The sequence below is a fragment of the Gambusia affinis genome, linkage group LG05 (genome assembly GCF_019740435.1).
Source record: "Gambusia affinis linkage group LG05, SWU_Gaff_1.0, whole genome shotgun sequence".
Lineage (NCBI taxonomy): Eukaryota > Metazoa > Chordata > Actinopteri > Cyprinodontiformes > Poeciliidae > Gambusia > Gambusia affinis.
In genome coordinates, this window is record NC_057872.1 from 18,334,921 (window position 1) to 18,353,006 (window position 18,086).

The 18,086-nt window shown below is 36.5% G+C and overlaps 2 protein-coding genes across 2 annotated transcripts in view; both read right to left on the reverse strand.

Annotated features, from left to right (window-relative positions):
• The window catches only part of cd4-1 (CD4-1 molecule), a 29,703-nt gene extending 18,210 nt beyond the window's left edge, over window positions 1-11,493 (reverse strand). The window contains exon 1 of the mRNA XM_044116839.1: window positions 11,448-11,493. The gene's annotated coding sequence lies outside the window, so the exon portion shown is untranslated. The remainder of the gene's footprint in view (window positions 1-11,447) is intronic.
• Window positions 11,494-12,614: 1,121 nt separating this feature from the next.
• On the reverse strand, window positions 12,615-18,065 carry cd4-2.2 (CD4-2 molecule, tandem duplicate 2). Its single transcript, XM_044116843.1, has 9 exons — window positions 17,735-18,065; window positions 16,909-16,937; window positions 16,666-16,821; window positions 16,434-16,574; window positions 15,385-15,627; window positions 15,224-15,295; window positions 14,996-15,135; window positions 13,982-14,049; window positions 12,615-13,793 (listed from the first exon to the last, which is right to left on the reverse strand). The coding sequence occupies exons 2-9, from the start codon at window positions 16,934-16,936 to the stop codon at window positions 13,709-13,711; spliced, it is 933 nt and encodes a 310-aa protein (XP_043972778.1). The 5' UTR covers window position 16,937; window positions 17,735-18,065; the 3' UTR covers window positions 12,615-13,708.
• Window positions 18,066-18,086: the final 21 nt, after the last annotated feature.

Consider the following 18,086-nt stretch of genomic DNA (forward strand, 5'->3'; position numbering starts at 1 on the left):
ATCTGAGGACAATGTGATGAAAGCTAAGGCACATTTTGGCACGAAATGCGCACCAAGAGGTGCAAATGATCCTGGAGAAGGAAGTTCTGACATTGTGTGTTTTAAATGTGGAGGTAAAGGGCACATAAGCAGAAACTGCCAGCGAAAGCAATGGTGCAGTTACTGTAAGAATAACAGTCACAGCAACGCAACCTGCAGACGGAGAAAACAACGAGACAACGCAAGGAAAGTAGCCGAAGAGACGGGCGGCGACAAAGAGTTTGCTTTCCGGGTGGCGGACGCTGACACACGACAGTGGGCGACATCAACAGGTGAGGTCTGTTGGTGGACGCTGGTGCGACATCACACATAATCACCGACATCAGGAAGTTTCGGAAGCTTGATGGGAGTTTCCAGGCCAAGACGCACTGCATGGAATTAGCAGATGGATCCAGGTGTCTTGGGGTTGCTAAGCAACGAGGAGACGCGGAAGTGTGTTTGATTGACAGTAGAGGTCGACGTCTTAAAAGCGGTGCTGAGGCCTTATACATCCCTTCATATCCGCAAGACATCTTCTCAGTGAAAGCTGCAACATCCAGCGAACAACGGTGATCTTCAAAGAAGGAAAAACGTTCTTCTCCGAGGCAATACCAAGTTCCCCATTCACGTATGTAACAAATTGTATTACTTACAAACTATGGACAATGAATGTGGTGATCAGTGCAAAAAATGTTATGACTTACAAAGTTGGCATGAGATTCTTGGACATTGCAATTACAGAGATGTATTGAAGTTAGAAAATGTTGTTCAAGGCATGGAAATTAAAGGGAGAGGAGAACCGAAGCCATATTGTGAAGTATGCACAAAAGGAAAATTTGTTCAAACTAGGAACAAGGAGCCAGATGCAAGAGCTAAAGAACCGCTAGCAATGGTCCACACAGATTTAGCAGGACCTATAGACCCAATGTCCAAAGATGGTCACAGATATGCATTATCCTTCACAGATGATTATTCCAGTGCAGTCTTTGTATACTTTTTGAAAAACAAGAGTGACACAGTACAAGCTACTGAAAAATTTATTGCTGACATGGCTCCACATGGAAAGATTAAATGTATGAGGTCAGACAATGGTACAGAATTCACAGGAAAAGAGTATCAGGCATTACTGAGCAGAAACGGTATCAGACATGAGACCTCAGCACCATATTCTCCACATCAAAATGGTACGGCAGAACGAAATTGGAGAACTTTGTTTGACATGGCTAGATGTATGTTAATCGATGGTGAGATGCCAAAAATGTTATGGCCGTATGCAGTTCAGACAGCTGCTGTAGTGCGAAATAGATGTTTTAATAATCGCACAAACCAAACGCCCTATTTCATGTTGACGGGCAGACAGCCTAACATTTCTAGGATGCATAAATTTGGATGTGTATGTTACACTTACAAACGAGAGAAAGGGAAGCTGGATTCAAGATGTGAAAAAGGCATTTTTATAGGGTATGACAAGAATAGTCCAGCCTATATGGTCTACTATCCAAACAGCAGGAAAATCCAGAAACATAGGCTTGTAGAATTTGTATCCAGAGAAAAAAATGAGACGGATGTAACTTTGGATGATGATGATGACATGATTAGAATTGGTCCCAGAGTAACCAAAACTTCAGAGGCTGATCCAGAAAACGTTTCTGACCATAAAGTGAGCACAGTAGAAGAACCAAAAGCGAGTACCAGTGACACAAGACATGAAGAACCTGAGAGGCGATACCCTGTCAGAGAAGGAAAGAAACCAGGTTATTTAGATGACTATGTATGTGGCATTGATGATGAAGAACAGATAGCTAACATTGATTATTGTTACAGACTGATAAGTGGAGTACCTCAAACCTACAAAGAAGCTGTAACATCTGTAAATGCAAAAGAGTGGGTTACAGCAATGGATGAGGAAATGCAATCATTAAAGGACAATGTTACTTTTACCTGACCAATTTACCTGAGGGTAAAACTGTAGTGGGTGGTAAATGGGTATATGCAGTCAAAAAGAATAGTGATGGTTCAGACAGATATAAAGCTAGATATGTTGCTAGAGGATTCAGTCAAAAGAAAGGTATGAACTATGATGAAACCTTTTCACCAACTGCTAGCATGACAAGCATCAGAGTGCTGATGCAAAAGGTGGCACAGGAGAACATGTTTGTTCACCAGATGGATGTAAAGACAGCATATTTACATGCCCCAATTGAATGTGAACTTTATATTGAACAGCCAGAGGGCTACAAGGAGGAATCTCAAGAAAATAAGAGACTGGTGTATAAACTGCAAAAATCTCTTTATGGACTTAAACAGTCGAGCAGAAACTGGAACAGAATGTTGCATGACTATCTATGTGAAATCAAGTTTGTTCAAAACCCTGCTGATCATTGTGTTTACACAAAGATTACTGATACTGAAACTGTATTTATCATTATATGGGTCGATGATTTGATTATTGCTGCCAGTGATACGAATATCCTTAGTGATATAAAAGAAAAACTTAACTCCAAATTTAGGATGAAGGACTTAGGAAATTTGACACATTTTCTTGGCATTGACTTTGAAAAAGATGATGAAAGTATTAAAATGTCACAGTCAAAATATGTGAAGAAAATACTGGAAAAGTTTGACATGCTGAACTGTAAGCCACGAACTACCCCTTGTGAGCAGAAACTTAACTATGCTGATAATGCTGAAGTAATGAATGATGTCAGAAAATACAGGGAGGCAGTAGGAAGCTTAATCTATTTGTCAACATGTACAAGACCAGATTTAAGCTATGTGGTAAGTAAACTGTCACAGTACTTTGCAAACCCAACCACAGAACAGTGGAAAACTGTAAAGCATGTTTTAGGTATCTAAGAGGCACACAAGATAAAGTACTATGTTTTAGAAAGGGTGCCTGTGGGAACCTTATATATGCATACAGTGATGCCGATTGGGCAGGTGATGTAACAGATCGAAGAAGTACAACAGGTTACTGTATGAGTCTAAATAGAGATGGTCCAATGGTCTCGTGGAAGACCAAAAGACAGCCTACAGTATCTCTATCAACATGTGAAGCAGAGTACATGGCATTAGCTGTTACTGTACAGGAATGCTTATACTTGAAACAACTGTTGTTCAACATGGACGGTAAGGATTATTTAGCTAAGATTTATGAAGACAACCAGGGGACCATATCGTTAGCCAAAAATCCTGTGTATAGACAAAGATGTAAACATATTGATATTAAATATCATTTTGTAAGATCAGTTGTAAATGAAGGAAAAGTCATTTTAGAATACTGTCCAACTAATGAAATGGTTGCAGATGTACTAACTAAACCAGCAACAAAGATTAAGTTGAGGAAGTATGAAATGTTTATGTTTGGTGTAACATGAAAGTATTTTGGTAGAAATATTCAGAGTCAGAGGAAGTTACCCAAATGTGAGCAAGTGGGGGTGTTGACATTATGAATGTTTTTATGCTCTCATTTGTTGTTTTTATCATTATTGTGTGTCACTTCACGTGACCTGTCTAATTTGAGACACTTGTGTTCAATAAAGGGTGTGTCCTTCAAACAAAGGAGGTTCAACACGAAAGCCACAACCTGTGTGAGTCTATTGATGTCACGTTGAACGCTGTGCTTAAGAGTGATTCTGCTAACATCCACATTGAATTTAATCCAGTGTAAATTTTGAGGGAAAGAAACACTAAAACAGCAGAATATGTCTGTATGATTATGTGCCTCATCGTCACTGAAATCACAAAAAAACACTTAAAATTTTATTCTTGTAAAAACTTTCAGACTGTTGAGTTCAACCTTTACACACAGGTTCATCAGTTCAGTCATTTAAAATGGTTTCACGTTCAAGGTATTCTCCTCAGTGAGGCACGTTGCATCTCCAGTTAAATACATGCACTGTGGTTAAGACAGAAACCTACATTCTACCATTTGATCTGCGATTGGCTAATGATGACAGAGGTTATTGATGACGTTAGTTTGCCATGGAAAACTTGCTCTGCCTACATTCTGCTCTGTCTGTATCATTTACTGTTTGTGCATCAAAAATTGCTGCTATATTCCTGTAAATAATCAAGATATGTATTCATCTTTTTATGCCAACTCATGTAAAAATTATAATATGGCTACTGAAATAGAAACAAAAACTGTCATGTGTGGAAAAATAAGTTTAAAAATCCCAGAATGTTTATTGTTAGTGTTGGCATTTTATTATGTTCTTAGGTTACACAGTGAAAGTAAACAAAGCATAAGGTGTTTTAAACAAAATGCTTTGGAAGATGAACAATGTATATAAAATATAGGGTTAAAAACAAACAAACTATGGTGGTGGTTTTGTTAATATTCTGCTTTACTTAATAATATCAGTCTGCTATAAAAAATATGTTGAGCTTTTTCCGCCATTGGACTAAATTAAACAGTGAAAGAAGCGTTAAACTTATTTTGTATATCACTTTCTACCCCTGTATCAGAAATGTCCCCAAATTTCTTTCTAATTTGAGCCATATTTTATTGTCTAAATGGATCATAAACGTCCCTCGTAGCAGGAAAACGCATTCTGTCATTCCTGAAAAGCATTTTTGTATTTTTGTTTTGAAATGTCTCTCTTCTGTCCTCTATGAACTATATATTACCCTACATACAGCCATACTCAATAATTCGAACATTGAATAGTTGATTTTTTTTCAGTAACTCAAGTCACTAACTGAAATCTTTTTTTCTCAAATTTCTCTCTAAATTATAATGATTTTCTGCTCATCGGTAATGAAATCGCATTCTAGATTAGAATATTACATAAGATTACATGAAACACATGTTTAATACCTGCTTAAAGGTTGTTATTTTCAAAATGTTCCTTTAATCTGGCGAACGACTGTAAAACATATAAAGCATGCAACAGAGTAACAATCTGTACTTTTGTAGCTTCATTTAAACCCAAAACCTTTCACACCCCCAGCAGAGTTTGATTTTATTTCATTTTTATTCCTTCAAGAAATTTGTTTTTTGATGAGAAATCAGATAAGGATCTCTCAAAAGATTCTAGAGCAAAGTAAAAGGTGCATCAAATCTGGAGGAATATCAACAGAAACCTGATTTGCAATATAATAAAAAATATTTATATTTCTTTATAATTAATTAAATAAGTCTCTAAAAATAGCGCATATCTCTATATTTCTGAGCAGGCTCTTGCAGGTTTCTACTGCAAGAACCTGCAGTAGAAAGGTTCATTGATTTCTCGTCAATGATGAGCTCCGATCTGAAACAGATGTGGATTATTGTGTGTTTAAATTTGAAATATTTACAATGGAGCAGGAGGAATTTAACCCTTTTAACACTTTTTATAGAAGAAATCTGCTGTGACACTGTTGGGCAACCAGACCCACCATACCATTTGTCGGTGTTATCAGAACAGAGCCTTTTTTTTTTTTTTTTTGTGCACTTATATATATATATATTTTGTGTGTAGGTCCCCGTATGGATGGGTGCCTATCTAAGTGGAGGCAGACGTTGTCAAGAGTATTGCAATGATCGTAAAGGTTTTGTTCTTTAATATGAAGTAAAAATGTATCAAAACAAAAATTTCATCTGCTTAACTATTATCCCCCATTTGGATGATCTCAAAGTTCAGTCTCCACAAATTCATTGCTGCAGAAGCAATTTCAGTATGACAATTTCATGTAAAAAGATGTTCTTTTTTTCTTTCTCTCATTGTTTCAGAGTAATTACACGTTGTATTAGAGAAGATGGAGAGCAGTGCGTCTGCAGAGCAAGTAAGTGCCACTGAACCAAGTCGATTTGTCCCTTAATGTCCTCAAATAAAAAACTAATTAAAGCTCCAACCTTCATCCTCCTAATGAATACTTTTTTATTCGCTTGTTTATACAGAAAGCCTTTATTCTTTATGTTGTATACTAAAGAGACTCAGAGTGGTTTGTAGTTTTAGTGATGTTGACGTTAGAGACAGAAACAGAGTGAATGCTTGAAAACGTGAAGATGAAAATGTAATTTTACCCACAACAGTTCAAAGGCGGTATGTTTAATCTGCTGCACAAATATTACTAAATCCACAGGAGATGCGTTATATCCATCCATACTACAACTGTCCTGAAGCGTTTTCAAACATTTCAGCTCAGGAGAATAATTTTTCTTAAAGCCATAAACCATCTGAGAATTCACTGCAAAAACACAAAATCTTACAAAGTATTTTTTGTGTTTGCATCATTTTCTACTGTAAATAGCCTAGAAATAAGACAAAACTAACTTACAAGTAACTTTTGGGCAAAATGTAGGAGTTTGCTGTAAGTCAATAATTTCTTAATATTGATGAAAAAGAACTAGCTATAAGTCAAAATATCTTTTTCCGCTGAGAGATTATTTCATTTATTGCTAATTCTTTGTCATCAATATTAAGGAATTATTGAATCAAAATAACCTCCTACATTTTGCTAAAAAGTTAATTGTAAGTTAGTTTTGTTTTATTTCAAATGTGCTAAGATATTTACACTAGAAAGTAGAACATAAATACTTGGTAAGATTTTGTGTTTTTGCAGTGAAAGAAGTAGCAACGGTCAGGAACAAAACAAATAGAGGTTTTTCTGAATGTGTAATTTTTGTAAAATGGCAGGATAAAGAAGGTTGTTATAGTTCAACCTGCAGCTCTTCTATTACTTTAAAAATGTTAAAAAGCGCCTCCAGTTCAGATTTAACGTATTTCTTCAGGCAGTAAAGACTTTTGGGAGAGTTCATGTAGAAGGCAGCTTTAATGCTACGTGGATAAACATGCAGACGCATCCGTTTAGCGTGATCATGAATCAAAGGATTATCTCACAAACACAGACAGCTGCTCTGATGCTGCTGGCCTGAAGCACACCTGTGAAACATTAAAGGCCAGTTTCACCATCACCTCTTATTCCCTTTAATTTGCACCACATCCCCTGGTGAACTATTAGCGCCCAACAGATAACCCACTTAGTGGGACATGGGTCTCTATAATACCAGACACCCATAGCACCTCATCGGTCTCAAAAACAATTTTATCTCATGCAGAGTCTGAAGTCTGATCACAATCTGGAGTTTACTTAAACGTGAACTCGAGTGATTTCGACGTGTGAAACCTACGTGGGCCTGCAGCTACACATGAGGGGAGTTTACAGGGAGGGAAAACACCTCAACACACGATCGTTTGACTCCGAACAGATCGAGAACATTCAGTTTTTAAAATGTTTAAATCCTTTGGCAGGGCTTCAGTTTGCACCTGCAGGCCCGGCCCAGCTGGCAGCTTGTTTAAAATGCCTAAAGCTCCCATTCTGCAGCACCGCTGCTCTCTGCGCTCAACATGAATGTGGCACAAATTTGTGCTGGGGTTTCCTGCACAACAACGGCTGTTTTATGGTGAAGTAAAAGCAAGTGAAATCACATTAGCGGATCTGCTTTGGCTCCTGATGGAAAACACAACTTGAAATGGAAATGCAAGAAGGAGGGATAATCACCAGTTCATGAATTTCGGTTTCGCTTTGAATGCCTGAATGTGTGTGTATGTGCGTGCGTTCATTTGTGAAAGACAATGAAAAAGGGAACTGAGTAATGCAGGTTATTATGAATCTATGAAAAGGGAATCCTATTGTCTCATATGAGGACACCCCCAGTGAATAGACAGTTATATTTTCATAACAGGGAAACACAGCTTGGTAATAGCCTGCAGAGAAGAAAAATAACTCACATTAAGGCTCGAAAGTAGACATAAACGTTGGGTGAAATGATGAATTAAATCCAGCAAGAGGAAATGGAGAAATTTAATGTGTTTTTGTTCTTTAAAATGGTGCAGAATAAAAGCTGTGTCACTTTAATCCATCACAAAGTCAAGAGTTTATCAAGAACTGCTGCTTTTCAGGTTTATGTGCAATAAGTGGACGGACATCAAAGAACTCAGCAAAACAGCAGAAGTTTTGGACAACAAAGCCATCTGTTGATCCTGATTTCCCACAGCCAGCAGACTGAAGGTAAAAACAGCTCCAGAAAAGTGACACTGCAGTACAAATGCTAAAACATCACAAAGACAGATATGCCTGCAGGACGGCATTGAAATTATGAAGCAGAGTCTCTTCGTCTTAGTTTTATCGCAGGCCATCAACAAGGCGAGCTGTTTCACTCGCAAAATACACATAATCCCTTCTTAAGATGTATCGACTGAGAGAACAAGCATTATCTTTAAAGGTAATTTCTTAAAAAGAATCAATAACTTTTCTTTTTTTAACCAAAGTGAATCTATTCTGTCTTTAGACAAAATCTTGCAGCAGATATGATACTAAATACTTGGCATCGGACTAAAAAAGCTTCAGACAGCTAATACAAAGACTCCCCATTGTAATATGATATAAAATATGGCAATTATATGTCCTCAGACTGACTAAAAGCCCAATAGAGATACGCACAAATGGCTTTTTGAAGCAGTTTAGTTTGCAGCGAACACAAACATAACAAGCTTTATTTTCCTTACGGTATATTATATTCTCCTGCATTTTGGAAATTACACAAATATGTTCGTCCGCAACAAAAAAAATACACCACTACAGTCTACAATAGTTTAAATCCTAAACTCGACTGTCGTTACAGCATTTAATCTGACCCACCAGCAGTCCTTACGGGGCGGTCACCGAGGAGATTTGATCATTTCTAAAACTAAAATGAGACAAGAAAGACCCAACACTCCCCAACATATCAGATCATATAACAAATCAGGAAGTGAAGCAACAAAAGTTTGTTTTCATATCCTTAAAGAATCTCCATTTACGAAATGGAGACTCAAGACATGAGCGCAATGTTACAAATGCGCTCATGTCTTGAAAAAGCAAAAATAATTATATTAAATGTTAAATTTGATTTATCTTTTAATTTTAATAGAGTGGAGGTTTTTATAACGAGCTTATATCTCATAATAAAACTTTTTAATGATAATTGTTCTTCAAATAAGCTAAATTTAATCCATTTTATAACCGCAAATCCTCATCCAAAATCTAACACTCTTGAGACAAGAGATTTTAATCCTAATTCATAGATTTTATGCACTTATAATGAAGAAAACTGAATTTATACTTTCAGAGTTAAACAACGAGAATGAAAGGAGCAGCTACAGTTTAAGTGCCTCTGAAAATACAAAACGATTTTAGTAGACATGTTTTTTCACCATCATAATACCAAACACTCAAAATGTTTTTATTTTTTAATTTGATGAATCAAAAAGGGAAAGTTTAAAGTTGCTTTTGTATTTTTTTTTTTTTTTTTTTTTTTAAGCCCTAGCACCAACATGCCCACTAATCCCAGTAACAGATACTGGGAGTTTAATTAGTATACAGGATAAAATATAAACAGCACCTCTGAAGATTATGATCACTGCACCAGATTTGTAGTAAGAATACTGAAGTAAAATACAGACTTTTATTTACATAACAGATCACAGACAATTTCCCCCGGAAAAAAACAGCGAAACAGAAAAACACTGGATGTTTTTTAGAACTATTTTATATAATTATCTCATAGATATTTTTAACCTTACAAACTAGCATTACAAAGCAGAATTCATGCATTATTGTTGCATTTTTAATTAAAAAGTGTTTTAAGTCAAGGCTCTATGATTGTGCGCCAACACATCCATAAATCCCAGGAAGTGAGACAGAAAAATCCAGATTATTCTGCTCGCTGGATTTTTTTAGACATCTGATAGCAACAAATCTTGGCAAATACAGGCATCGGATTTTATTTTTCACCATCGCAGTCCTCATTTCTTAAAATATTTTTTTCAGTGTAATGAATGTTATCAGTCCTCTAAATCAGCAATATAAGGGCGGATTTGGTTGATGTCTCCCATGTTATTTGTACACTTTTAATATAAGAAATGCTTCGTTTTGCAGCACAGGTGCCAAAATGAACATGATAGGACTTAACGGAACCCCCTTGTTTTAAAATCTGTTATTGTGACCCACCAAGACAAAACATCTGCCAGAAAAATAGAAACTGGATGGTTACTTTTGATGGACTAAATGGTAGTTTTATGTTGTCACCAGGTTTAAGGGCTTTAGTTGAACTCTTGTTTCTTTCATTGCGTTTGCAACAAACTCCTGCAGACAACAGCTTAAAGTGTCAGCTCATGAAGCCTTCGACCTGCGTGGCGCCCTGATGCTTTCTCCCCACAGAGATCATGAATATTGGGATTTATTCAATCTATTCTTATTAAACCTTCACTGTCGTTACACGAGAAGCTCCAAACCAGCAGTGTGTTTACGATAAAACCCAACAGTGACACTCATACAAGCACTGCACGGACCTAATGACCCTATTAGCATCATAAATCACACAAAATATGCTCTGTATATAATATCTAATCTCATTGCTTTGGCACAGCGAGCCAGGGGGAGCCATTAGGGACACGTTTTGTCAAGAACGTCATTATGGTGATAATATTAGTTATATAACCTTCTGCTCTTCAGAAAAATACATGAATATTCTGCAGTTTTCTTCAGTAAATGTGTCCCCCAGATCAGCATTTAGTTTGCAAATGACAGGTTTTTTTTTCCAAATGCAGATGAACAATTATTATTCTAAATGCAAACTAAACAACGTAACAGTAGTCAGGTTTCACATTATCAGCAGCGTTTTCAACCGATTAGCAGCAGCTGGAGATAAAAGTCAACAAAACCTCCATAGAAGAGCTTCACTCTCCAGGATTAGTGTACTTTTAAATCAAATGTGCTGAAGTTTGTTCACCTTCATGTATGAACTGCTGCTGAAGGATTAGCACATATTTAGCATTCTCTTTATCCAATGATTGCAAAATATACGTGTTCCAGTTGCATAAGTTCTGATCTTTCAATGTAAAGACGAGCATCTATTTTTGGCATATAGGTTTTGACATTTTGAAATTCTCTGGCTGTCGTAACTGGTTGTTGAAAGACAATAGAAACACTCGTACATTAGTGAAAGCCGCTAATTAAAGTTGGTGTTTCAGGTTTGTTATAAGTGCAGCCATGAACAGGAGTAACATATTAAATCCCACAAAATTTTGATCCACTTCTTTACTGTTTTGTGTGTTTTTATCAGATAATAACAATAGACCGTCTGATATCTGATTCCTTGTATTTGTTGTACATATTTCAGTTATGGAGACATTTTTATAAGGTCAAACACACCTGAATCTGTCTAAAATCATATCAGTTGTTGCACAAAGTGAGTTACAAAAAAGGCCAAAGTTACACCAAAGTATTTACACTATCTACCCTCTTAAGGAGTTCATCACTGGTCGCGTTTCCTAACTTGTTCGTTTTGCTATTTTAAGCCTGACTTTTATCTCTTCTATCAGAAATAAATCATTTTTAAATTTGCCTACTGTTTTCTAATAAAGCTTTATGTGAATAGAGAATATTTAGGAGTTACTCACAGGTGATGATCTCAGTACAGCAATGAGTTCAGCTCTGACATTTGGCAGCTTGTATGCTGTGACACCGTCTCGTTCATACACCGCGACACACACAGGAAGTCAAACACCTCTATGATCCAATTCGTTCTGCTACAAGCCAAATGGATCACCTGCATTAAATTCAAATAGCCTATATGCCACTGACTTTTGTTTAAGCACTTCTGCGTTTTTCAGCCACATAGACCACTTCCAGGTGTCCGGGTATGTTAGCAATGGCTCCTCAGTCACTGCAGGACTATTAATGATGTTTAGAACATTATTCAGATGTCCTCAAAAGCTCCAACACCAACAAAGGATTTAAGCTGTTGGTGTCAAACTGCATAAAGAACTTCGAAGGTAAGTCGTGTGTTCACTAAAATACTGCATATGTGTCTAACATAGCAAACATCGACAGTCTTACACAGGTATTATGTAAACGTTAAGTGTTTTGTTTACCTGTGCAATGTTATATGTTTACCATGGTGCAGCTCTTGCTAAAAGCAACAGGATTGAGAGGCAACCGGAAATGATCCATGTGGCTTAAATTTGAACAGAAGTATGTCACCACTACTTGTGGCATATCGGCTATTAAGGAGCAGGAACAACAGGGAGCTACCAGCTGACAAAACAAGATTGCATTTTAACTTATAAGATATTATCTTTTTACTCTTTAGTATATATGTCACTGCTGTTGGTGTGTGTGTGTGTGTGTGTTTAACAGGTGTTTTATTGCATGTAGAGCTGCACTGGGGTCAACACCTGTGTCTCAGTGCACCAGTTGTGGGAATTTCAGATCTTTGGAACCAGTACAGGCCCAGTTTACTGCGTCTCAAACAAAGTGTTACAATATTGTTTGAAGTTACGACGAAAGAGCTCATGAAGCAACGATTTCTCATTTACTGTGCCTGAATTAAATATCCCTTCAGTATATGATTACATATAGACGTTTTCCATTGATTACACTGCAATATTACTTTATGCATGACCACACTGGGGAGCCGCACAAAATAATGTGGCAATCAGCGGGCCGTGTCGTGTTTACTGATGTGTGGTATTGTGATTTTTAGACTGGTGGAGGAATCCAGAAATAATGAATCATCTGGGTGTTCCACCTGATTTATTGATTGGAAATGAAAGTAAAAAAAACAGTTTGAAGCAAATCTTCAATATCTTTATTTACAACCAGCAATAAGAAAGGGCAATAAGTTTACAAATGAACAAGCACATATCAAATGATAAAATATGTTACCTTGAAGCATTAATAAAGAAATATTCACAGGTTTATCTTGTAACTTCTTAAGGTGGAGGAAACAGAAACAAAAACGATTAAGGTTGGAAAGGTCTTAACTTTCCAGCAGCAGAATGTAACTCATAAAAAATATATTTAACATATTTGTTGAAACTGTCACAATGTTGTGACAGTATGAGACTGAAAATCTATTAAAAAAAAATATATATATATATATATATATATATATATATATATATATCTTTTGCCTCCTCCTACTGATATGTAGAAACAACCAATCAGAGCCAGGAGGCGGGTCTTAGTGCTGTCAATCATCCTCCATGTGACACTGCTCACCTCCCCTTGCTTTCTGCTGTACTGCAGTTAGCAAAGCCTGTTGTGAATGCGAGGCTAGTTAGCATAGCCACTGATGATGCCGTATAAACGGTTTTCCTGTAACGTAAAGTTGTTTCTCCCCTTTCAGCACATTGAGTACATGAGAATGATTGACATCGCTGAGACCCTCCTCTTGGCTCTGATTGGTTATTTTTGGTCAGGTATGGTGCATTTCTTCAGATTGCAATATTAGTCCAGGAAGGGGATGGAGAATATCAATCTTATCAGCGATTATTTCATCTTGTTACGACATGGTTATAGTCTAAACAGGTAAAACCTTTTTATTTTTAAATAAAAGTTGAATACTGCAGCTTTAAATCAATTAGCTTGCGCTTTTATATCAAAAAGAGCTCAAATTTGCTCATTTTAGCAAAGATGATAACGTTAGCATGACAGCTAAGAAGATTAAAAAAATACATGTTAAAGCTAAAATTACAATGATCACCTCCTATACAGTATTTGCTGAAAAAGCTCAAAGTGCTGACAGCATTACATTTGATTATACTTTCATTCAGACGCTCATTTACATTCGTGCCGCATTCACCCTCTGCTGTTCACTCCTCTTTATCTCCATCTCTCTCTCTCTCTCTCTTTATCTCTCCTTCCTCCCTCTTTCATGTCACTCCCGCAGCAGAGGTTGACGCGGCAGGGCTGGCGGCTTCTCTCTCCGGCGTCCTTGCTGCGGCTTTGCTGCAGCTGTTTGGCTGTGATAAAGAGAGTAAAGAGAAGTTTTCACACTAATTACGGCAAAAATAATGAAGAGCTCACTAAAAGGAGCAGAGAAAAGCAAAGGTCATTTTGTACAAAATGAGCAGAGTCTATTAGAAAAGCAGAAGGAGATTAATGGAGACGGTGTAAAGGGATGTTTTAATAGATAGAAGTGAGCGTTTACCGCACACACTGGCAGTACTTCTTTGGTTTCTGAGACAGTTGGGTTTTCTTCATCCTCAGAAATTTCTTCTGTAAATAAAGAAAGCAGAGTTCAGCAGTTACTACAGTAGTTACATTTACATCTGTAACTATTTGGAAAAACAAAATACTTTTTGGAGTATTTTTACTACAGTGTACTTTTTACTTTCACTTTTTAACTTTATTATGAAGTGTCGCTTCTCTTACTTGAGTAAAATCTCTGGATAGTGTGACTAATCTCACAGGCTTGTTTTAATCAAAATTTCAAACACAAACTTGCAGTTTTTATTAGTTTCATATTGAAATAAATTGATTTGCCTGATTGTCATTTTACAATTATGTCATTTATGTAAATTATATTCATTTTGAGCTTTAAAATACCGATTTTTATTGAATAACTTTATATTTTCTTCCATCTGATCAGGTCAGTTTTTAATATTGAGTGATTGATGTTTATGAATTACCTTTTTACCAAATACTTTTTCCTCTTACTTGGACGGCAACTTTTTACTTTTACTTGAATAATTTTATTATGAAGTAGAGCCACTTGTAGTTGAATAACATTTTTGGATATTCAACTTACTGTGAATAACTGAATGAAGAACAAATATGTTTTAAGCAAATATTCACCAGACACACACTTGCATTTTTTTTAATTAAAGTTTCATATTGGAAGACATTGATTTGGAAAATAATTTTAAAAATCAATTTTGATTTGTTGTGATTATTTCTACAACTTTCTGCACAACTTTATAATTTGGTCCATCTAATGATGTAATTTCTAAACATTAATTGACGTTTTGATTAGTCACTTTGTACTTGAGTAGACTTTTTTTTACCAAATACGCTTTTACTCGAGTAATTTCTTGGAAGATTACATTTTACTTTTACTTGAGTAAAAATATGTTGAGGTTCTGCCACTCTTCAGCAAAAGTTTTGGGCCTCCTACCCACCTACAACAGGAAGCAAAAAAAGTGTCCTGCCTTTCCACATGTACCTTCTTTCTTTTGTTCCTCTTGTGCATGACGATGATGACGATGATCAGGATGATGACTACCAGGCCTCCAGCTCCGATTGCAGCCCAAATCCACCAAACCAGGCCCAGCAGCTGTATTGGGTGACCAGATCCTCCGACGGCTGCTTGAGCAAAAACATCAGACTAGATTAAAATGAGAGAAACTCAAAAACAGGAATTGGTTGAGTAAGTGATAAATTCAGTCCTCACCAGTGGAGTTCTTCCCATTTCCTTTATCTGAGGATTTGGGGTTTTTGATTAATGTAGGAGTTGTTGGAACCACTGAAAAACCAAAAAAAACAAAACATTTTATACTTCTGAACACAGCATTTTTTTCAGAGTAGGCTTATATTTTAGTGAAAACATCCTACCTTCTACATTCATGGTTACAGTTTTAGTAAAATACTCCCCTTGATGGGACACTATACACTCCCAAGCCCCTTTATCTGATAAAGCAACAGGTATGAGCTCAACTTTGGGTTTGGGCTGAACTGAACCATCGGGTTTCCGCCACTCGATTATAGGTTTGAGTTGACCTGACACTCCAGAATTTGTTTTACACTCCAGAGCAGCGTCAGCGCCGACCTTTACAGTCTCAGAGGGAACAACAGAGACTAGAAGGGATGAGAAACAGAAAGAAGAGACGGTGAGATTCTTAAAAGATGGACAACTCATGTAAAAGCTGCTGTGTATTCTGGCCACAAATGTTGATGCATCTAAAAAACATTTTAAGACGTCTAAACAAAGAAACTGAGCAAAATTGTGAAAAGCAAAACTGTATAGTCTATGCTTCTATTGTGTTAATTGAGATGAGAAGTAAAATGAACTTTTAAACCCGTTTCCTGCCCTTAATTGACTATATAGGGACGAAACTTAAAGGTAGCCAATCGTGACACTCTTACTGCATCTATTGGTACTCCAAAAACACTTTGTATCAATTATTTGCCAGTTATGTAAGAATAAACTGTTGGTTCCAGAAACCAAGATGATAAGATGTTCAAGCACAATGGGAAATCCAAATGTGGAAGAGCAGGATGCTGGGATATTATTGACATATATTGTTGTAGGCTGTGGAAAAGCAATCCAAGCTTGAACAGGTTTAAAAAAATCATGTGGTTTTTTAAACCACATATTTGTTTTTAAACAATTTCCTGTTGTTTGGTTTTTGCTCTTATTTTTAAATGGTGTTCTGGTGCAACCTTCAGTTTAGTGGAGTATTGTAATTATTGCCACCTTTGTTCCCCATAAAACTAACTCACAGTTTTAAAAAGAAAACATGTTAAATATTCCCACTTTGTTCATCCGTTGCTGTTCCATTCATTCTTAATAACTACAGTTTCAATATATCAGTGTAATCACAACCCTGTGTGCTGGTTTTTCACAGACTGTAGTTTTATTTTGTCATGGATCTGTTACTCACCCGAAACTACGATCAGATGGTGTTCATGAACTGAACCATCTGCAGCACAAGTAAACTTTCCAGAATCGCTTTCCATTACATTGGAGATCTCCATGCCTGTCTCTCCTTTTTTCTTTGCCCTCAATTTAATTGCACTTGATCCTAACATAGAGAACAGATATACTTCATGATTATATTTGTATTAATGGCGTAAAACACACAAGTACATTGCTGTGACTAATTTTGTAGGTACCTTTGGTAGGAAGGCTATTTGTCTGGAATCTGAGTATAAGCTCATCATGAGACCATTCCAGCCTAGTTTTGAAGCTGTTGACGCCACACTCTAGGGTGACTGTGTCCCCAACCCCTGCGATATAAACTTTGCCTGCAGCAGAAAGCGCTCCCAGCACTGAAGAAAAAAAAAAAGTTTAAGCATTCTTTGGTTGAGCTTTGTAGCTTACAGTATGAATATATTTTCATTGGCAAACCAACTCACCCAAACCAAACAAGATGATTGTCTTCATTCTAGAGGTGAAAGCATAAAACAGAAGCATGAATGCAGCAGATCAGAGTGAAAGCAAACTCTTTTTTTCCATTTTACCGACACGCAGCTACTGTTTCAGAGCGCCTTACCAACCATGTGATCCCTAACCACCAAGCTCCTCTCTACTTCCTGCCGTTCTCTCTTCTTTTTCATTAAACATGTAACTTATGCTGGTTTGACTTACAATGTAGGAATAATGGTGAAATATAAAACGTATAGAGGATTTGCTCTTTTAAAATTGCTGCAACTGTGATGCATCTTAAGGATGCTTCCGGTGCAGAAACACAGTCAAATCCTCAATCGAAAACAAGTTTTAAATTATTTTACTGAACAAACAATATGTATAAATTAAAAATGATCTTAAAAACAATTTATCAAAGCAGTAATTTAAGTTTGTAAATGTAATTATACAATCAGAAAGGTTTCAGTGGGTTTTCAGTCTGCAAACGTACTTTGTGCTACATTAAAGCAGCAAAAATATTAATCTTATATTAGTTACTCTGCATACAATTATAATCTGATCAGTTAAGGCTGAAAACAATCGATAAATTATTATTTGCTACAATTATCAAGCAAAAATAAACCGACTGGTAATTCAAGCACAAAATATTTTTGAGTACATACTTTGCCGGAAAGAAAAATGGAGTATCCGAATGTAAAACATTCAAGTCGTTTTTCTGTTTAAACTCCAAAACCGAATAAAAATGTATTGAGAAACACCAAAAATACTCAAAATTTGAAAAACAAATAAATCAAACTATTTACATTTAGATCTTACCTGAAGACAAAGTTTGTCGTTTTGTCTTTAATGCCGTTATTGAGGGTAAAAACCTCTTATCCTCTCACTAGTTCAGTTCATCGAAGCAAGTGTGCAAGGATGCAGAAAGTGTAGAAGGCGGAAGAGCTCTGAAGAGAAAGCAGCACTTGGAAAGTTGTAGGCCAATCTAAACCCCAGCTCTCAGTGGGTTTGCTGCTGACGCCTGTGAGTTTTCTCTCAATCGAGGCCTGGCATTCTGTAAGCTGTTCTCACAGAACTCCAGGAACTTAAAAATGCAAACAGAAAGATTAAATAGTTTGCCAGACTATTCGGTTCCTACTTTCATTTGCTCATAAATGGGAAGTCAGAAAAT